This window comes from Trichosurus vulpecula, chromosome 7 (genome assembly GCF_011100635.1).
Source record: "Trichosurus vulpecula isolate mTriVul1 chromosome 7, mTriVul1.pri, whole genome shotgun sequence".
Classification (NCBI taxonomy): Eukaryota; Metazoa; Chordata; class Mammalia; order Diprotodontia; family Phalangeridae; genus Trichosurus; species Trichosurus vulpecula.
The window spans coordinates 37,516,845-37,531,817 of NC_050579.1; the positions used below are offsets into that span (position 1 = coordinate 37,516,845).

Below are 14,973 nucleotides of genomic sequence, written 5' to 3' on the forward strand. Positions count from 1 at the left end.
GAGGCGGCCGGCAGGCTGTCGGATACCGCAGCGCACCGCTCCGCGAGCGGCCCGAGAGCCGAGCCCCGGCGGTCCCAGACTAGGTGGGACCCGCGGGCGGAGCGAGCGGAGCGCGCGCCCCACGCCGGCGGGGGCCCGAAGAGCGAGGTGACGTCACCCCCGGGTGGGCTCGCTTTTTCATTAATGAAACCGGCGGGCGCCGGCGCATGCGCGGCAGGGTCCCCTCCCCCTCCTCCCCCCCGCCTCCCTCCCCGCTCCGCCCCCCTCCTCCCCTCTCCCCCCTCCCCTCTCCGGTCGCTTGCTCGCTCTCGCTTTCTCTCTCTCTCTCTCCCCGGGCCGTGGAAAAGGATCCCACTTCCGGTGGGGTGTCATGGCGGCGTCTGGGGCTGGGATGGCCGAGGGGAGACGGCGCTAGTGGGGAGAGCGACCCAGAGGGCTCCCCCCCTCCCCTCTCCCCTTCCCCCCTCCCCCAGCCTGCCCGCCGACGCCCCCTCCCCCCGTCCCCCTCCCCGCGGGCCGCTGGCCGCGGCCCCCACCCCCGCGGGAGGGAGCCCGGAGCGCCCCCCGCCCCCCGCCCGGGCCCCCTCCCCCGGGGCCCCCGGCCCCTCCCCGGCCCAGCCAGGCCCGGGGGCACCCGAGCCAGCCGCCCGCCGCCCTCCGCCCCAGCCCCCCGGCCGCGGGGCGGACATGGCCGCGCACAAGCCGGTGGAATGGGTCCAGGCCGTGGTGAACCGCTTCGATGAGCAGGTAACGGGCCGGCCGAGGCTGGGGGTGGGGGGCACGGGCGGCCGAGGCGGGGGGGACCCCTCCCCGGGGGCGGGGCCGCTCGGGGCTCCGAGGTGCCTGGGGCTCCCGGGGAGAATGTGCGCTCAGGGAGGGCAGGACGTTCCGTTCGGGGCACGTAGTAGGCGCTGCCCGGGCGCTCGGGGAGCGGTGGGTGGCCGGAGCTCCCCGCCGGCCCCAGCCCTTTCCTAGCAGCCCCGCGGCCGGAGGACTGAGCTACTGACCCGGGGTGCTTTCTGAGGCTGTCCATCTGGTTTCAATCACCACCACCCCCCCCACCTTCCTATTTTTTTGAATGGGGGTAAGCGAAGAGGAAGGTTTCCTTCTTTCCGTCTCCCCAGTGTTCCTCCTAGTTTGAGGGTGTGTAACCGAGGCCCTTCGGATTTCACCCCCATCCCGCACCCCCCCCCCCATTCCATACCACCTCCTCCCCCGAGCCGTCTCTTTTGCTTCCTTACTTAAAAGAGGGAAGAATAAAGGCAGGGTTCCCTCCTGACTTTATGCCCTATTCCCTTCCTTTGGTAGTGCACAGACTAACAGCCCTTTCCCCACCCCCAATGGAGTGGGGAGAAGCGACGAGGGGCTTTGGGCCGCTGCCCGCCTGTGATCTCCCCCAGGGTTCTTGTTCTTAGCCTGCCACCACCCCTAGGATTGTTTTCCCCTTTTCCTACTCCCCCTATTGCCATTACTCGCACAAGTGAGAATCTGGGGCGGGGGCAAATGAGGAGGGGAAGGAGACGTGGGAGCACTGTTTGGGGGTCCCAGAGGCCAGGCAGCTGAAATGTGCTGTGGGAGAGGGGCTCCCTTCTCCCCTGCCTAGTGGCTACTTCAAGCTATCAGATGTGCAGGAGCACTTTCATTGAGAATTCTTGAGGAATCCCCTAGGCTAAGGATGGGACTTTTCCCGGAGTGTCACACACTCGCAGAGTCCTTGGGCTCTGGTGGCCAGGACCACTCGAACTACTTTTGTGTTGCTCCGGGGGGCTCGGGAGGGTTTCAAGGCGGTGATTTTCTGAGCTGTGTGAGCTCCGAAGGAGAAGGAAATTGTCAAAGGTTGAGCTAATCCGTTTTGTTTACTGTGTATAATAAACATGAAACCGACGGGGGGGTGCAGTTCTTGTATATGATCGATAAACATTTCTTTGCTGAGCTGTGTAGTGTTTATGACCCGTCCGAAGGGGGGGGGAGGGGGGAGGAAGGAGTAGAGAGTGTGTGTGTGTGTGTGGGGGGGAACTTAAGAAACTAAATAGACTGAATCTTGAGGCTGGAAAGAAAACCTCCAAGAGTTATCTAGTCCTCCATCCTGTCTCCAGGCAGCACCAGCCCAGACTGTTAATCTTACCTGATTTCACCATCAGGAGGAGTAAATTGGTTGCTACATTTAATTCATTTATTATTATTAGGATAGACGACGGAAATTTAACTCGTGGAAAAGCCTGCATGTGTCTAATTTTTATCTTGTTAAAAACACCCCAAAGCAGAGTTTCTCTTTTGATTGACAGTCCAGGCAGGCATTCCGTGTTTTCTTCATTTCCATTCCCCCCCCCCCCCCATCATTTCTATTGGATTCACCTTGAGTTATTGACCTCCTGTGCATATCCTTAAGTATCACCGGAAAAAAGATCTCCGAACTGAAAAACCGAATGGTTCTGATTACGTTCCCAGTAATGCAAGAAAATGTTTCTCTTTGTGTCCCCAGTGTTAAAAGGCCTGAGGCTTTGTCGTTTCCTTTGTCATGTATATTGTGGAATCAGGCTTGCCAACATCTGTTAAAAGTTAAGGACTCTAGCTATTTAAACAGAAGCATTTTTCTCTGCTCCTCCTGTGTAATGAAGGGGAAGGTATATGAAGTGAGTTCCTCCCTGGATTCTTGCTTTACCCGCCCTTTAAAGCTTACTAGCTGACTTCAGGGAGTGCCCATAGAACAGGATCATTTTCAGGAAGCCCTAAATAAAATTATTGCTGAAGGGCCAATAAAGTGCCATCCACATTTCTAATTCTCTTGGAGAGAAGCTGCTTTCATTTTTTGGGTGAGGAAACTGAGGCACATGGTGGTAGTGGCCAGGTACTGGTGTGAAGAGAAAGTCAGCACTTGCTTGTAAGTTTCCAGGCGGGGGTGTAGGGGAAAGAGCCTGGGGCTTGGAGCCACCAGGCCAGGGTTTGAAGGCTGCTTCCGTGTTGGGAACCTTGAGCAAATTATTTAGGCTAAGATTTGTTTGTCTTTTTTGCAAAGCTGTGCTCTTCTCTGGGTATTTGTGTGAAAAGTGCTTTGTGAATTGGAGAGCCCTACGTAAATGTGAGTTATTCATTTTTATCATTGACAAAAGTGGCTTTTGCTGGGAGCAGGTTTCCATTGTCATTTTAGGCAGAGTACAGTCTGTACATAGTCTGCCATGACTATAGAAAGATATTAAATATTTCCAAGTATTGCTGAAAGTTTTGTGTTTTGGAAGAAATATCCAAAATGTCTCATGGCCTCAGCAAAAGTGAAAGTTAAGTCAATATCAGTCAATCAGTATTTTTTAAGGGCCTGCTATGTGTCAATTCTGTGCTCAACTCTAGAGATATCAAAGGAGGTGAAAGACTGTTCCTGCCCTTAAGGAGCTTACTGTCTAATGGGATAGATGATATGTAAACAAAGGTATACAAAGCAAGCTAGGATAAATAGGAAATAATTAACTGAGGGAAGGCCCTGGAATTAAGGGGGATTAGGGGAAGCTTCCTGTGGAAAGTGGGATTTTAGTTAGGCCTTAAAGGAAGCCTGAGAGATCAGTAGTTGGAGCAGAGGCGGGAGTGTTGGGGGACAGCCTTGGAGGACAGCCAGAGAAAATACTTGGCTTCTAGAGAGAGATGTTTCTTATATTTTATAGGTATAGATATAGATATAGACAGATATGTAAAATCTATCTAGTTACTAAGATTTTAGTACCCAAGAAAGGATGCATTTCTTTTATTTAAGGATGGAATCTACCTTTATGATCAAATAGATGACCGTTTGGAAGGGATATTTAGTATCTGAGTGAAGTGGATCTCATTTCCCTTAAATCATTCGTGGTGTCAAGTTCAATGGCTTCTGTTTGTAATTATATTGGTATTACTTGCTACTTAGTGAAACAGTCTCAAAGAGTACCAGAGATCTTTTAATTTGTACCCCTTTTTGCAAAGCTGTATCTATTGAATTCACATCCTTACATCTGAGACATTTTCTGCAGTACCTCAGAGTTGTTTTAAAATCAATTTGTAGGGCATAATAAACAACACATTTTAAATCTTATTATGTTCTAGATTAGGAATGATAACCCCTGAAGCCAGGGCATTTCAGTACCATAAGCATTTATGAAGTCCCTATTATGGGAGAAGCCAAATTAAAAAAAGAAAAACAGCCTCTGCCCTCAAGGAGCTTCTATTCCTTCTGGGGAGTCAGGGAACAGACTATACTATGGAAGGGATACTACAGGTGCATGTTCTAACCTCACAGTTTCACGGGTTTTGGTTTTTTTTTTGTTAGATATTACCAGTTAAAAATTCCTGGTCCCAAACTCTGGGTCCGTTGCTTAGAATTGTTGCTCTGGAGCTCTGGTTTGTCCTACCCTCAGCCCAGTTAGGAAGGAAGGACCTCAGCAGCTCTGCTGGGGCAAGTCAATGGGTACTTCATAAGAATACATTCTCTATGTTATTTCTGAAGGGAGGATGGGAGAATTGGGATTCCATGTTGTCTTTCTTTAGGAAGTTGGAAGAAATAGCCAGAACTTTATTGAATCCATTTGTCAGAGTCCAAGTCAAGGCAAGTAAAATGATAAGTACTGAGGGGAAGAAAGGATATATTTAGTTAACATGCCCTAGGTGTGTATCTCTCTCTCTCATAAGCAGTGTGGCCCTTGACAGTTTCCCTTTTTATAAAATCACATGCTAGTTAGAATAGCTTTTATATAGGAAAAGGAAGGGTGCTTCAGATGATTGGCCAATCATGAGCTGGGTACTGATCGGCCTGTGTGAATTTTTTTTAAAAAAACATTAGTGCTAGCTTATACTTTTGCCCCTGCTGGGGAAAAAGTCAAGTAAAGTCAACAAGCATTTATAAAGTGTCTATTGGTAGTTAAAAAAAAAAAAAAGGCAAAAGCCAGTCCCTGCCCTCAAGGAGCTCATAGTCTGATGAGGGAGTTCACAGTCAGTGAGGGGGAAAAAAACTCTTCCCACTAACTCTCTTTAAATTCCTCTGCATCTCCTAGGCTTTTTAATCTGTCATCTGTGAACTTGTTTTTCATATATTTTGATAATTGAATTTCAAAATAATTTTGTTTCATTTGTAATTCTATATATTTTATGAATTTAAAAACATTGTGAGCCTGTCCATAGGCCTCCTTAAACTGCCAAAGTGGTCCATGACACAGAAAAGCTTAAGAATCCTGATCTGAAGAGATGTTGTCTTTATTTATTCACTTATCTGTCTGTCTATCTAATTAGGTAGCTAGGTGGTACAGTGCATAGAGCACCAGCCCTGGAACCAAGAGGACCTGAGTTCCAGTCTGGCCTTACTAGCTGTATGACCCTGGGCAAGTCACTTCATCCTGTTTGCCTCAGTTTCCTCATCTGTCAAATGAGGTGGAGAAGGAAGTAGCAAACCACTCCAGTATCTCTGCCAAGAAAAACCCCAAAAGGGGTCATAGAGAGTTGGACACAGCTGAACAACAACTGGACAGCAACAAAGTAGAAAGAAATGATTATTCTGCACATTGGACTCTTAAGTTTCCCAGTTTCTCTGGTGATCTCACTTCCACAATTACCTCTTCTAACATTGTGAGGTTTTCTTTTCTGTAGATTGTTTTTCCTAGACATGATGAGGTTTCCTTTATCTTAACTTTGCTTGGCCTGGGTTCCCAGTGGTTTCTGCCTCTGTAGTTCTACTGAATCTGCTGTCCCCTCCTTGTCACCATGCCCTGCTTGAAAGTTGCTCAGACCCAGTAATTGCCTGGTTCTCCTCTTATGCCGCTACTGGCTTTTGCCTCCTCTTGGGGGTGCCTGTGCCTCTAGCTGTCGGCCTTGTATTCCTGCCTTGGATGAACTCAGTCCTGAGCTTCTGCTGTTCCCTGCAGCTTCACGGCCGACCTCTCACCCTGCTCCAGCCCCTCACTTGGAACTGTCCAGAGCACCTGCAGGTTGTCAGCCTCAAGATGTGGAAGAGAAAATTCACCAGCATCTCATCTAGCACACACCAGATGGCTGTTCTTTCCAATTAGGACCATAGGATTTAGAGTTAGGAGGTTAGAAGTCTTCTTGTTCATTTCCTTATTTTATAGTGGACCAAATGGAGACCCAGAGAGATTGTGATTTTCCCTGAGGGGACTCCAAATCCCGCAGTCTTCCCCAAGGCCCCTCGGGGAAGGCGGCCCCTTAGAAGAAGAGCTGGGCACTCAGGACCAGGGCGGGCTGCACCTCACTTAACCCCTGTTTCCGGGCCTGTGAAGTGAGGGGATTGAAGGAAGCATTCTTCTGCCCCTGCCATTCTTTTCATTTTAATGGTACTATTTCTGTCAGTGATTAGGAGCATTAGTTAGTTCTCCTCAGCTAAAAGCCCTGGGACCATCTGTACCTCTTCTCCTCCTCCTCATTTCTACCCCCAACCTTTAGCCTTTATTTATTCATTCATTTATTTATTTTTTAGGCTATGGGATTTAATGACTTGCCCAGGGTCATACAGCTAGTAAGGCTAGATTTGAATTCAGGTCCTTGTGGTTCCAGGGCCAGTGCTCTATCCACTGCTCAAACTAGCTGACCTCCCCACCCCCCTTTGGTCTTTTATTGGGTTCTGTTATTTATTCTTTTGAAATATTCATTGACAAGCATTTATTAAGTGCCTACCATGTGCCCTGTTAGTCCACATTGTCTTCATTTCCAGTGCTGCAGATTTACTTCCTTACCACCCTGATAGATTTCTAGTTAATCTTCCAGCTTCCAAACTCATTCCTTTTCTAACTACTGTCCTGAATATATATGTATGTATGTATTTTTATGTGTATGTATATGTATGTGAATGTGGGTAGCTAGGGGGTGCAGTGGATAGAATGCCAGGCCTGGAGTCAGACAGTCCACTTCCTGAGTTGAAATCTGGGCCCAGACACTTAGTAGCTGTGTGGCCCTGGGTAAGTCACTTCACCCTATTTGCTTCAGTTTCCTCATCTGTCAAATGAGCTGGAGAAGGAAATGACACACCGCTCCAGTGTCCTTGCCCAAAAAAAACCCCAAATGGAGTCATGAAGCGTCAGACACGACTGAAATGGCTGGTTAGCAACAACAAAAATGTCTGCGAATATCTCTCAGAATTCTGCTTGTGTTACTAGTTGTGTGTAGCTGGACAGTGCAGTGTATAGCTCTCTGGCCTGTTTTCCGATCCTCACCCAAATACTTATTAGCTGTGCCACCTTGGCCAAGTCACTTCACTTCTGTCAGCCTTGATTTTCTCATCTGTGAAATGAGGACATGAACACCTGCCTCCCAGAGTGGTTGTGACAGTCCAATGAGATGAATTTGTAGAGTGCTTCACACACCCGAAAGCATTATTCATATCAATGTCAGCTAATTTATTAGTACTCTTATTACTTCTGGGCCTCACCTTCTTCATGGGGGCCCTAACTCTCATCTGGAATGGAACATCAAGGCCCGCCGCCACCCTCCACCCCCCATTTTGTGGGTTAGAACATTTTCATTTTTGTTTCCAAAGTGATGGTAGAAATGAAGGTGTAAATTTGGAGTTGTTCAGCCAAACATGGATTTTAGACTTTGAGAGGTAGCATTTAATGAAAGGGAAAACCAGGAAACTCCAAGGAAGGACTTGCCCAACTTTTGTGTTTATTGTTTCCTGGTGAAATGCTTCTTTGACCTGGAGACCTAAGGAAGAGCTCAGGCTCTGGAGGAGGAAGTCTCCCCTCCTCTCAGAGGGGCCACATCTGCCCAAGGAGGGCCTTGGAGGCACGTGTTCTCCCCATCTCAGGAGGCTGGTGCCAGGGTCTAATGAATGTGAACACATTTGGAGAAGCTCCAGGCCCCATAAGCGTTGGGTGGTGTGGTTCATCTTCTCTTCTCTCCAGCACGCTGATGTTGCCCATTAGTCAGTAATACCCCTAGTTCTTTGGCTGTGAAGTTACTCAGAGACAATTTCACCTTCTCTGACTAAGGGTTACCTGACTTGAGCAGTCAGTAACAACCTCTTAGGTGATGGCCGGCATTATGGAGCCTTTTCCAAGGCTCATGTGAACCTTGCTTTTCCCATTGGCACCCCATCCATGCAGTGCATATCTGTTTGGCTTTGAAAATGGCAGACAGCAGAAGGGTGCCATGAGGCCTTGTGTGAAATAACCCAGTGCTAGGAAGATAACGTGCAAGCAAATGTATACAAACAAGCTACAACTGGAGAAATAGGAAACAAGTAACCCATGGAAGGCCCTAGAATTAAGAGGATTTGGGAAAGACTTCCTGGGATTTTAGTTTGGACTTAAAGGAAGCTTTGGAGATTAGTAGGTGGAATTGAGGAGGGACAGCCGGAGAAAATGCCTGGAGCCAAGAGAATGGAGTGTCTTGTTTGTGGTACAGCCTGGAGGCCCATGTCACTGGATGGAAGACTGTGTGTCTGGGAAGGTGGAAGAAGTCTGGAAAGGTAGTTGGGGGCTAGGTTCTGAAAGACTCTGAATGCCAAACAGAACTTTTTGTGTTTTTAGGGAGCCCCTGGGGTTTATTGAGTGGGGAGTGACGGGATCAGACTTGCAATTTAGGGAAGTCACTTTGGTGACTGAATGGATGATAGATAGATTGGAGGGGGAAGCAGACCCACCAGCTGGCTATTAGGTGATGAGGGCCTGTAGCAGGTTTGGGGCAGTGTCAGAGGAAAGAAGGGGCCATATTGAGTGGCAAAAGTGAAGCCAATCCTTGGTGACCGCTTGAATATAGAAGAATGAGAGATCATGAGGAATCCAGGATGATTCCTCAGTCGTGGGACTATGGGACTGGATGGGAAGTTAGTATGGGGCTGGGGGCAGTGTTTGGGGGAAAGATAATGAATTCTGTTTTGGACATAATGAGTTTAAGTTGTCTACTGGATGTTTAGCTTGAGATGTCTTGAAAAGCAGTTGGAGATGACAAACTGGAGGTCAGCAGAGAGATTGAGGCAGAACAGGCAGATTTGAGCATTATCAGCACAGAGATGTTTTCCTTGGACCCGTGAAGTACATTAAAAATACATTTTTATTGATATCCTTTGTTTTTTCATCCCTTAGATTCCTCCTACATCTGTCTTCTCCCCTCTCCCAGGAGGTTATGTCATAGAACACTTTTTTAAAAAGAGGAAAAAAGTTCATCAAAATCAACTGATACCGTGAAAAAGCTGCCATAATTTGCAGTGAACTGGCCCTGTGGACCGCCCCCTCGAGAAAGCTTGTTTTTGATGGAATTGTTCTTACAGATCCCACCTTGTACTAGTAGAAATCGAATATTTCAGTGGTACCGCATCTCTGCTGGTGAGAGTATGAGCTGGCGTGCCATGTTAGCCTTCTGGGTCCTGGTCTTGTCTTCATTGGCAATCATATCAAGAACATGAAGGACAGAAGGATTTGGAAGGAAGTTTGGGAAGGGGATTGATCTTTGGAACAAAGAGAAGAAAGATTTGTGGCCAGTTTAAGGTCTCAAAAGGTTTGGAATCAATACTCAACTAGATTTTGTGAGTTTTAAATATAACTTTTCAAAGAATCGACTTGTATTTATGAAAATGTTGGCATGTTTCCTTTGTGTCATTTAAATCTAATGCTTGAGGGTGGGAAGCAAGGAAGACTCCATCCTGTTATAGAAAACTGTATTTCATACTTTTATTTTTGACCTTGAAGGGCAGTGATGGGAGCAGGTGTTTTTCTTTTCCTATAATAGGAAATATTTAGCATTGAAAAGTTTGACAGTTAAGTGTATGTTTAGAATAGGAAGTTGCTGTATGGTCGGTCATTCATAATAGAGGCTTCAGTGAATGGACACAGTAGTTCTGTGGGGCCATGCTAAACTCTGTGTGTGTGTGTGTGTGTGTGTGTGTGTGTGTGTGTGTGTGAGAGAGAGAGTGTGTGTGTGTGTGTGTGTGTGTGTGAGAGAGAGAGAGAGAGAGAGAGAGAGAGAGACAGAGGGAGACAGAGAAAGAGAAGTGTAAGTGTGTAACAGACAAGAAGCAACATGGCAGCAGCTAGCCTCTGACAGGACCATCACTGGCAAGTTACATCTCATTTCAGCGTCCTGGGCAGCTTCCTAAGAATAAATTAGGGATGAGCTGCCAATCTGTGTCAGTGGCCAGAGATTCCAAGTCAGTAGTTCCCTTCCTATTTCACTGAAACCACAAATCTGGACACACACACAATTCAACACATATGAAATATTTAAAATGGAATTTTAAAAATTCGGGTATTTATAGTACTTATATTTAAGAATTTTAAAGTGTTCTCATGTTGACAGTTTCAAATGAAAACATATCTATGAAATAGTTTGGTAATTGAAATCCTTTGAAGAATGACTTTTGAATAGGTTTTTTTTTTTCTCCTCTGGCAAATAATATCAAAAGAGCTTCTGTTAAAACAAAAATCTAGACCCACATGGAAATCTGTTCCATTTGTTGCCTATTATAGAACTGGAGTTCTTCTCTAAAACTTGAAATATTTTTCCTAAAAATGGTACTGATTAACTTACAGTAGTTACACTTTGAGGTACAAGCTTCTGATTGCATACTTTCTTTTAGCCACAATCCAGCACTTTCTTATAGCATCACTTAGGGTTGCCAGTGAAAGACCCTGTAAGCCACTGCCTGTTTCTAGTCCTGTTTTTATTGACTTTCAGATTCATTCCTTTATATCCCAAAGAATTTCACTTTTTTGAGGAAGTATAACCATGGCTTGGCTACCAACCAGCTCAGCTGTGTACTTCAGAGAAGTGAAGGGCATTTGGAAAGTCTTGTTCCTATGGACAAGGGATTTCAAACATCTTTATTTGAAATTTTAAATTATGGTTTTATATCCTGCTAGTGAGCTATTGGGGAAATGAGGGCTTCCCAAGGTCAAGGGCAAGCTGTATAGAGCTGCTTCCTTTTTCTGTAGTTGATTGATCACTTTTTGAAGGGCTTTCTCAGGGACTTGGAAATTTAGTAGTAACCTGTTAGCATTAACACCCTAACTTTCTAAACCCGTTTTCTGGGAAGTAGTGAACAACTTAAGACAGTCACACTTTTGCTTCATGGTCTTGCTGGCTAAACAGAATATAGGGATTACTCTGGGGGGATGGGGGAAGGAACATTGAATTTGAAGTCAGAAAGACCTGGGGTGGGATGGTGAATGCTACCTTTGCTGCTGCTTCTGTGTGTGACCTTAGACAAGACACTTATCTTTTGGGATCCTCATTTTACTCATCTGTAAAATGGTGGGGTTTGTCAGGTTCAGGGGTTCTGAACCTGGCTTCTATGGCTATGTCAGGGGGTCCATGCCCTTTAAATTTTTTTTTTTTTTTGCTAAGTGTATTCAGCATACTTGGTTTCTTTTTTAAATCTGATGAATTTTATTTTATACATTTAAAAACAAAATTCTAAGGGGTTGGTGTATTTCATCAAACTGCTAAATGAGTCCATGATACAAAAACAGCTAATTCTCCTCTGCCTGGAATACTTTCCTTTCTCATCTTTAGCTCCTGACTTCCTTGAAATCTTAGCTAAAGTCCCATTTTCTGCAAGAAGTCTTTCTCAAAGTGCCTTTCTTCTGCCACTACCTCCAATTGATCCTGTCTATGGCTTGTTTGTACAGAGTTGTTTGCTTGTGGTTAAGCCCATTAGTCTGGGAACTCCTTGAGAGCTGTCTTTTGTCTCTTTATCCCCAGCCTTTAGCACAGTGCCCGGCACGTAGGAAGCGAAGCGCTTAATAAATACTGGTTGATTGATTGATCGAGCAACTCCCTGACTTGGATTATCTCTGCTCCTTTCCAGCTCTCAGTTTCATGTTTAAATTTGGCTTATATTTGTCCAGAAGAATCCGAAGATTTTACGGGTCTTATATTAGGACTGGGAAGAATAGACTTGGTTTGAAAAATAACTGGTGATTCTGTTGTTGTGATTTTGTTTCTAAAGCATCCTGCTCTTCACCTCATCCATGTTTCCCTGTCTGTTTGAGGGAAACATTTTTCCGTGTCATATGCTTTTTCTCCAGTTCTGCAGCATTCCATTATACTCACTGTAGATTGAATGAAATCCTGAACATGAAATGTTACCTAAATGGAAGGTGGCATTGTTGTGTTTTGATTCTTGCTCCTTAATCCAGCTCTGGAGAGGAAGATTGCCCAGTTTGGCTCATCTCATCACTTGAAAAATTCTGACTTGTATTAAATCTTGGTGCTTTAACATTAAGTGAGTTTTTGGATTGGGAGAGTAGAGTTTTGAAATGATTGAGTTTTGGGGGGGAATACCTAGTGAGAGGTCAAAGAGAATTTGAATTCCTGCCCCCTCCCCCCCCCATGTAATGTGAGAGAAGTTCAGATAACGATATTCTAAAAAAATTCCAATGATGATATTTGAATTCTACTCTCTAGGCAAAGACCTATCTCGGCTTGTACCATTACTTTTCAAATTCTGTTGTCAGCATTCCATTTAGCATCTGATTGTGGATGGAACTCCCTTAAATGTATATATGAATTTTCTTCCCCTCATGCCCAGAGTTAGTTTTTCTCTGTTTACCTCTTCTCCAGGCTCCCTTTCTCCATTTTGTTCCATAAAACCAGCCTAGATCCTTTACCTTACCTTTTAGGACATCCTTTCCAGCCTTTATTCATCAAATGCCTATCATCCCGGTCTTCTCTTTTAGCCATCCTTATCTTTATGTGATCTATAGAGAGTTAGAACCAAAACAAATTTTTTTCAGTTTGTCAAAGACAGTGCATTCCTGGGGTGTAATGGGAACACTGGATTAGGAATCATGAAGTCTGGGTTCTAGGCCTGCCGTTGCCAAATCAGCTTTGAGGCCGAGTTACTCTCAAACTCAATTTTCCCAATCCTTGAAATGGGGAGAGTGGATTTTGATCATCTCTAAGGGCCCTTTGAGCTCTGAAAATTTATACCCTTTTATTTTTGAGCATCAGACTTCATCCACAGGGAATACTTGGGCTTTGTCGTTTGCTTTTCGCTGGGGAGAAATGGAGGCAGGCAGCATTGCCTCGATCAGGGCTAGGGAAATGGACTCAGGCCACTGGGTTTGCTGGTCTTTTCATTCGGTGAAGATAACTTTCCAGTTCTTGGAGTACACCCCAAGCCAATCCCCAAGTTGTTATTTTCATCATCTTTGTTCTATTTTCCTTTCTCCTCAGCATGTTTAGATCTTTGATGCTGACAGGCTTCAATTAACCCTTCAGTGTGGATTAAATTAGAGCACTAAGGCCACTTGTAACTTGAATTTTGATTAATAATGTAAATATGAAGAGATCTGCTACTTAAACCCAAGTTTCATTTTGAGCCAGTAATTCCTAACCCAGTGATTACCAGTGGAAAGCAAATGGTCTGACAGGGATGTAGAAATTATGGCAATTTTAATATTTTCCTTTAATCATAGTTTTGCATTAGATTAACTTTGATGTTCTTATTCAATAGAATTAGAACTTTAATAATAATGATCATGGGAATGTACATGTACGTGTTCATTTGTTCATTACTTTGTTTCTAGCCAGAGCACTCCTCCTAAGTGCTTTCCAATTAGATTTCAAAGATGATCCCCACGTTTAAAATAGACACTTTAAGCCTGTCGAGGTCACTCTGTTATCAGGACACCTGCCTAAAAACCTGCCTTTTCATGATGTTTTTAGATGGCAGTATGGTCAAAGTTAAGAGCCAGTTTCTGAGGAAAACCTATGAAAGCTGTTCTTTGGGAGACCAGGTGGTTTTCCTTCCTCCAGCATCCTTTGTAGTTTTTAAAACTCCTGGGCTTACCCTGAATCTTTCATTTGAATACTTCTTAATAAGCCCATCCTATGTTTTATGTGATTTGGCCCTCTGAAAACAATGTCTTTTTCTTTAGAAAAGATTAAATGTGCTTCAGTTGGGAGTCACAGACCATTTCTGGCCTAGCAGGCATGGCTGGCTGGCTTCACATTTTGGGGGCATCCCTTCACCTGGGTTGGGAGGAAAGGTACCCAGCACATGGTTTCCTCTTACAGTTTGGTGATCATCTCAATGCTTTATACCACATAGGATTTTGGTAAAGAATGATTAGTAGTAATGATTCATAGACATAATATCTGTGGTTCCAAGTTTTGATAGATGTGAACATTCCTTTTCCACAGAAAGCACAAGCTTTCTAGCAGATTCATTTTTTCCCTCCTGAGAAAATCAAAGGTCTGTGCCTCAGTCTTAGACAACTAAAATATATTTTCCTTTTAAGTTTATGTTTGTAAGGGCAGTCTGAGTGGGATCTGGAGCTGCTTTTGTGCATGAACGTTCAGGTGGGTGAGGATGAGGTGGTGTGATATGGTGGGGGAAAGGAGGTAGAGAGAGTAGGAGGCCTGGGCTTGAGCTGGGGATCTTCCCCTGCTCCTCCTTCTGATCTTGAACCATCCCTTCAGCTCTCTGGTCCTCAGCTTTCTCCTCTGTCAAGGGAAGGGGCTTGTTTTAGATGATCTCCAAGAACCTTTTCTGTGTTAAATCTATGATACTCTTGGGTTATCTGTGCCTTGTAGTGGGAAGGCAGTTGGGACTGGATGTCACCTGCTTTGTGGAGAAAAGAGCACTGAGTTGGAAATCACAAGCTGAAGCTTTGAGTAACTCCTCCCCCACTTCTTAAATGTAAGGCCTTGGACCACTCCCTTCTCTCACCTCTGTAAGCCTCCGTTTTCTCATTTCCCAAATGGAGTTAACAGTATTTGCAGTCTCTACCTTACTGGGTTGTTGAGAGGAAATCCCTTTGTAAATTGTTAAATGTTATACACATGTGAACTATTACCAGACACAAACAAATGGACATACCAGACTTATTCTTGGTGTGAACCTAAGGGACTAGAATAAATAGAAGGAATCTCCATTTAATCTACCCTCTGAGAAGAATTCACATTCCAGGGGCAGGTGAATGGATACCAGAAGGCAGAGGCTTGTGAACTGCCTAGACTGTTGAGTCTACTCTGTGCTCTCTGCCTCTGGGACTTCTCCTTTGA

At 45.1% G+C, this 14,973-nt stretch overlaps 1 protein-coding gene across 1 annotated transcript in view; it reads left to right on the forward strand.

The window, feature by feature from the left end:
- The first annotated feature begins 687 nt into the window (after positions 1–687).
- Positions 688–14,973, forward strand: part of NF1 (neurofibromin 1) — a 239,706-nt gene continuing 225,420 nt past the window's right edge. The window contains exon 1 of the mRNA XM_036766465.1: positions 688–747. Coding sequence (XP_036622360.1) covers positions 688–747 — 60 coding nt within the window. The remainder of the gene's footprint in view (positions 748–14,973) is intronic.